Below are 6,000 nucleotides of genomic sequence, written 5' to 3' on the forward strand. Positions count from 1 at the left end.
GAGTAATCCGTCTTTTCTCTACTGATTTAAATGTCACTTTTGTTATTTATTAAATGACCTTGTATATTTTGGTTTACTTCCAGACTCGCTCATCTGCTCCATTCATCTTTCTATTTCTGAATTTGCAGGGAACTGTTCATTATTGTCACTTTATAATACACCTTACGATCTGGCAGAGTTTGTCTCCCATGTTTCTCTTTTTTTTTTCAGAACTTCTCTTGATTTTTCCTGCATGATCTTTGGAATCAGCTTGTCAAGTTCCAAAATAATCCTGTCAGTATATTTGTTTGCATCCCATTAAAATTATAGATGAAAAGATAGAAAGATGGCGTCTTTCCTTTGTTAACTCTTCTATCCAAAAATGGATATGACTTTTTCCCTTATTCCAGTCTCATGGCACATAATAGCCTTTTAAAGTTTTAGCCATGTGGTTCCTGCCCATTTCTTGGGAAGTAACTCATTCATTTAAACATTTGAATAGCATTCTATTATGTTTCATTCCATGGTTTATTTGATCATTCTTTGAATGGCATTTGAATAAATCTGTTTCCAAATTTATTCTATTATAAGTAGCACTGCAAAGAGTATCCCTGCAAAAACATGTATTTGGAAATGGTGTTACTATAAATGAAGTTGATGGACCAAAAGATTTTAAAAATATAAAATAAGAAGATAATAAAGGTCATGCTAATTTGAAAATAAGAAATTAGAGGTCAGTTTGCTATTGGCCAGGTGTGGTAGCTCTCACCTGTTAGCTCAGCAGTTTGGGAGGCTGAGGTGGGTGGGCCACTTGAGGCCAGGAGTTTGAGACCAGCCTGGCCAAGAAGGGGAAACCCCACCTGTACTAAAAACACAAAAAATTAGCCAAGCGTGGTGGTATACACCTATTATCCCAGCTACTTGGGAGGCTGAGGCATGAGAATCACTTGAACCTGGGAGGCAGAGGTTGCACTGAGCTGAGATGGTAGCACTGCACTCCAACCTGGGCGATAGAGCAAGACTCTGTCTCAAAAAACCAACAAACAAAAAAACAGTGTGCTATCATGGAAAAAACAAAATATGAGGATAAACAACATATACCAAATTACACATAGGGGTAAAATATGTGTATGAAGTAGAGGATCACAGCAGGAAAGTACAATGTTTATTACACTACTATTACCATTACCCTGGTCTTAACTGCAAAATCATTTCCTGCTTGTCCCCAGGCTGGAGGTCAGCAATGGCAAGGCTGCCACCATGACTTTGTTGAGGTTCTGCTTCAGGGCTTTTCTTCACTGCAGTGGACATCTGGAAAGCCTCCACCACAGGGACACTGCCAGGCAAGGGAATGGAAGCTGCCCGAAGGCTCCAGCTGTTCACTGAGTTAACACGTGGGAGGTGGACCACAGCAACTGTGTGGGGAAAACCTGGCTGCACAGTGAAGCCCAGAAGAATCAAGCAGAGCCAAGCACTGAGTAACACAGAGCCCCAGGGACATCATGTGAGACCCTGGATCCAGCCTTACCCAAGGATGTGTCAGAGCAGAGTTCTCTAAGGCACAAGCCACAAGTGAGCATAGCTGTATCAGGCCCAAGGGGGCACCAGAACTGGGGAGAGGGGCTGGGGGCCTCAAATGTTGACTGCTTTGGGAACTGTAGGAGTACTCAAGCAGTGGATGCTGGCAGCAGCCGTGAGGCCCCTCAAGAAGCCTAAGAAGGGTGCTGGAGCAGAAGGGGACACACAGCAGGGGATCAGGTATCTGTTGCTCCATAATACCCACCCCAAAACTTAGCTGCTTAAAGCAATAACTCTTGTATTTGCTCAGGATTCTGTGAATCAACAGTTCGTGCTGGGCACAACTGGGCAGTTCTTCTGCTAGTCATGCCAGAGTCATTCACATGTCTATAGTTGTACAGAACTTGACTGGGGCCAGTGGTCCAAGGTGGCCTCCCTCACATCGGTAGGGGTTCCTGGAACAGATTGAGTGGCTGGATCATTTTGTGCACGTGGCCTCTCATCCTTAAGAGCAGGCGTCCCCCTACGGCCCGCAGGCCGCATGCGGACCCCTGAGGCCATTTATCCGGCCCCCTGCCACACTTCAGGAAGGGGCACCTCTTTCATTGGTGGTCAGTGAGAGGAGCACAGTTTGTGGCGGCCCTCCAACGGTCTGAGGGACAGTGAGCTGGCCCGCTGTGTAAAAAGTTTGGGGACGCCTGCTTAAGAGTCTACTCCGACTTTATTCACAAGGTGGCAGTGTTCCTAGAGAACCAGGCCCTGTGTATACATGTGTTCCCAGCTCCTGACTGTATCATGTTTGCTGATGTTCCACTGGCCAGCGCAAGTCACATGGACAAGCCCCAAGTCTGTGGGAGGGGCCTCTGCATAGGCGTGGATGTCAGGAGTTGTGGTCCATTGGACTCCATTAGTGTCATGGCGTTGCCATGTAATATACAAGGCATGCTGGGCCCTTAGCCTATTTCTAAACTCAGGTGAGACCTTCCCTGGGACAGTCCAAGCATAAGCAGGTGAGCCTGGCAGGTGGGACTAGAGCTAGTGCAACCTGCATTACTGAGGGGATTGGGGTTTTGACAGGATTAAAGCGGGGGCTAGCATAGCACAGAGGAGGGGCCTAACCAGTGCCAGGGCTTTCAGAAGTCCAGTGGCTACAGGTGACAAACACAGGCTTTCAAGCCAGGCAGACCTGGGTTTAAGTCTTCACTCTGCCATTTGCTTGTTCTATGGTCCTGGGCTAGTAACTGCCCTACTCTATCAGTTTCTTCATCTGTGAAACTGACCTCACAGGGTTGCTGTGAGAATTAAAGGAGTTCAAAGGAGCTTAGCCTGACACAAAGCAGCAGTCGGTAAATGGCAGTGCCAGTGATCAGTGTGACAAGAGTGGTAGCAAACATGATGGTCCATGAAATTGGTGACGGGAAGGAGGGTCATGGATGTTCTGGATGAGGAGAGAGCTCTAGATGGGTGACTAAGAGTGGCTTGTTAGAGGAGGCCAGGGAGGGCATCCTAGGCAGAGAAAATGGTGCATCCAAAGGCATGGAGGTAGGAGTGAGGATGATGTGCATAACCAGCTGTGGTGCCACTGGCGTGTGTGGTGTGCCTCGAGGACAGGTGCCATGGCAGACTGCATTTTCCCCAGACAGATACCACCTATATCACATGATTGTCTGACAGTGTGGCTGTTAGGAGCAGAATCATGTTCTCACAAATATGTACATCGATGTCCAGTATCTCAGAATGTGACTGAATTTGGAGATAGGACCTTAAAAGAGGTGATTAAGTTAAAATGAAGCTGTTAGGGTGGGGCTGTAATCCAATATGATTGTGTTCTTACAAGAAGAGGAGACCTCACCAGGGATGTGCCACACAGAGGAAAAAACCATGTGAAGACACACTGAGAAGACAGCCATCTGCAAGCCCAGGAGGGGGTCCTTAGGAGAAACCAACTCTGCCGACATCCGATCTTGGATTTCTTGCCGCTACAACTCTGAGGAATAAATTTCTGTTGCTCAACTCACCCTGACTGTGGTACTTTGCTATAACAACTTAGCAAACGAATACATTGACTTTGACGTCCCTCCCGTCAAAGGGTGTCCTATTTCTTCTCTCCTTGAAACTCAGACTTGAGCCCAGCCACCGTGCTATGAGGAAGCCTGAGCTGGCAACCGTGAGGAAGCCCAGGCTGGCCCAGCTGCCATGCTGTGAGGAAGCCTGAGCTAGCCTACACAGAGACCACACGGAGAGAGACCCTTGGTAGCAGTTGCAGCTGACAGCCATCATCAGTACCCAGACATGTGAGTGAAAACACCTCCAGATGATTCCAGCTCCCAGCTATTGAGTCACCTCCCCACACCCCCACCCCCAGCTGGTGAGTCACCCCCAGCCAACAAGTATTTTCACCTGAGGCCCCAGACGTGGAACAGACAAGCTGTCACTGCTTCACCTTTTCCAAATTTCAGACCCACAGAACTCATGAGCATAATGAAATGGTTGTTTTACCCTTCTAAGTTTTGGAGTAGTTGGATACACAGCAATAGCAACTCCCAAGGGCTCTTCTAGATAGAGCAGCTACCCACAGCTTGGCTCTTTCAAATAAAAGCACAGATCGCTTGTCTCCCGAGCACTCCCCAACTTTGACAGAGAGCTGGTACTGCCACCTGGTGGCCAATAGAAGCTATGCCAGACCCGCTGTTTGTCCCTTTCTTATTCCTTATGAGTTTATTCACATTCATTCATTCGTTCATTCCACATTCACAATCCCTGATGGTGGCAGATCAAGTGTAGTTTTAAAAAGCATATTCTGCCGGGTGCGGTGGCTCAAGCCTGTAATCCAAGCACTTTGGGAGGCCGAGGCGGGTGGATCACGAGGTCAAGAGATTGAGACCATCCTGGTCAACATGGTGAAACCCCGTCTCTACTAAAAATACAAAAAAAATTAGCTGGGCATGGTGGCATGTGCCTGTAATCCCAGCTACTCGGGAGGCTGAGGCAGGAGAATTGCCTGAACCCAGGCGGCGGAGGTTGCGGTGAGCCGAGATCGCGCCATTGCACTCCAGCCTGGGTAACAAGAGCGAAAACTCTGTCTCAAAAAAAAGAAAAAAAAAAGCATATTCTAACATTACTGTTTTTTGTATGCTTTCATCTTTGGTCATGAAATTTAATTTACACATCTACAATCCCTTATACTCTTCCAAAATCCAAAATTCTCTGCAAACTCTGTTTGCACCGGTTTACAAAAGCTTATTCAGTAGCTAAATCTAATCTGAACTGGCTTAAGGCTATTTATAGTCTTTCATTAACATTTCACAGGTTTTGTTTTTGTTTTTGTTTTTGTTTTTTTTGAGACAGTGTCTTGCCCCATTGCACAGTCTGTAGTGCAGTGGCATAATCTCAGCTCACTGCAACCTCCACCTCTCAGGTTTAAGCAATTCTCCTGCCTCAGCCTCCTGAGTAGCTGGGATTACAGGCACCCTTCACCAAGCTTGGCTAATTTTTGTATTTTTAGTAGAGATATGGTTTTGCCATGTTGGCCAGGCTGGTCTCGAACTCCTGAGCTCAGGTGATCCACCAGCCTCAGCCTCCCAAAGAGCTAGGATTACCAGTGTGAGCCACCACTCCTGGACCACAGTAGAAATATTAATATTTCACTTGGGGGTGCTGCTCTAGCCCCCTCTAAGGATGTAAAATAGGAGTAGTTCTGAAAATGTGGTTCTGAGACCAGCTGCATTGGCATCAACTGGGAAATGGAAATGGAAATTATCAGGCCCCACTTCAGACCTACAGAATGAGTGAGGCCCAGCCTTCTGTGCTTTAACAAGCCCTCTTGGAGATTCTGACTCATGCTCACGTATGAGAACCACTGATATAGACTCTATGCACCCACCACATTGCATTTATAAAATTCACAAAATTCTGAAATTCCAAAGCACATGCAGTCCCATGGTTTATGGTAAAGGATTGCTTTCAGACCTGTATTTTTGAATTTTAAGTAATATTAAGGGAAGCCATGAGATTTTAATGTCTAAAAATGGGGAAAGGGGTGGGGTGCGGAGGCTCATGCCTGTAATCCCAACATTTTGGGAGGCTGAGGCAACCTGGCCAACATGGTGAAACTCTGTCTCTACTAAAAATACAAAAAAATTAGCTGGGCATGGTGGCGGGCATCTGTAACTCAGCTACTCGGGAGGCTGAGGCCGGAGAATTGCTTGAACCCAGGAAGCGGAGGTTGCAGCAAGCCAATATTGCATCCTTGCACTCCAGCCTAAGCAACAAGAGCAAAACTGTCTCAATAAATAAATAAATAAATAAAAAGTATCACCCTATGGGTGTTCATTTGCACATTGCATTTTTTCCCCAACTCATTTTGTTTTTCAGATTTATCTATGTTGATACAGGCAGTTTTATTTCTGTTCATTTTCTTTGTTGTTTAGAATTCCATGATGTCAAAGTACTCCTGAATCCATTTATCCGTTTCCCCATTGGTAGGCATTTAGGATGTTGCTT

The 6,000-nt window shown here is 46.3% G+C and overlaps 1 protein-coding gene across 1 annotated transcript in view; it reads left to right on the forward strand.

The window, feature by feature from the left end:
* ACTR5 (actin related protein 5) overlaps window positions 1-5,561 on the forward strand; it is a 41,551-nt gene extending 35,990 nt beyond the window's left edge. Inside the window, exon 9 of the mRNA XM_074406530.1 lies at window positions 1,209-5,561. Coding sequence (XP_074262631.1) covers window positions 1,209-1,370 — 162 coding nt within the window. The 3' untranslated portion in view covers window positions 1,371-5,561. The remainder of the gene's footprint in view (window positions 1-1,208) is intronic.
* The last annotated feature ends 439 nt before the right edge of the window (window positions 5,562-6,000 follow it).

Source organism: Saimiri boliviensis, chromosome 9, assembly GCF_048565385.1.
Source record: "Saimiri boliviensis isolate mSaiBol1 chromosome 9, mSaiBol1.pri, whole genome shotgun sequence".
Taxonomy (NCBI): Eukaryota; Metazoa; Chordata; class Mammalia; order Primates; family Cebidae; genus Saimiri; species Saimiri boliviensis.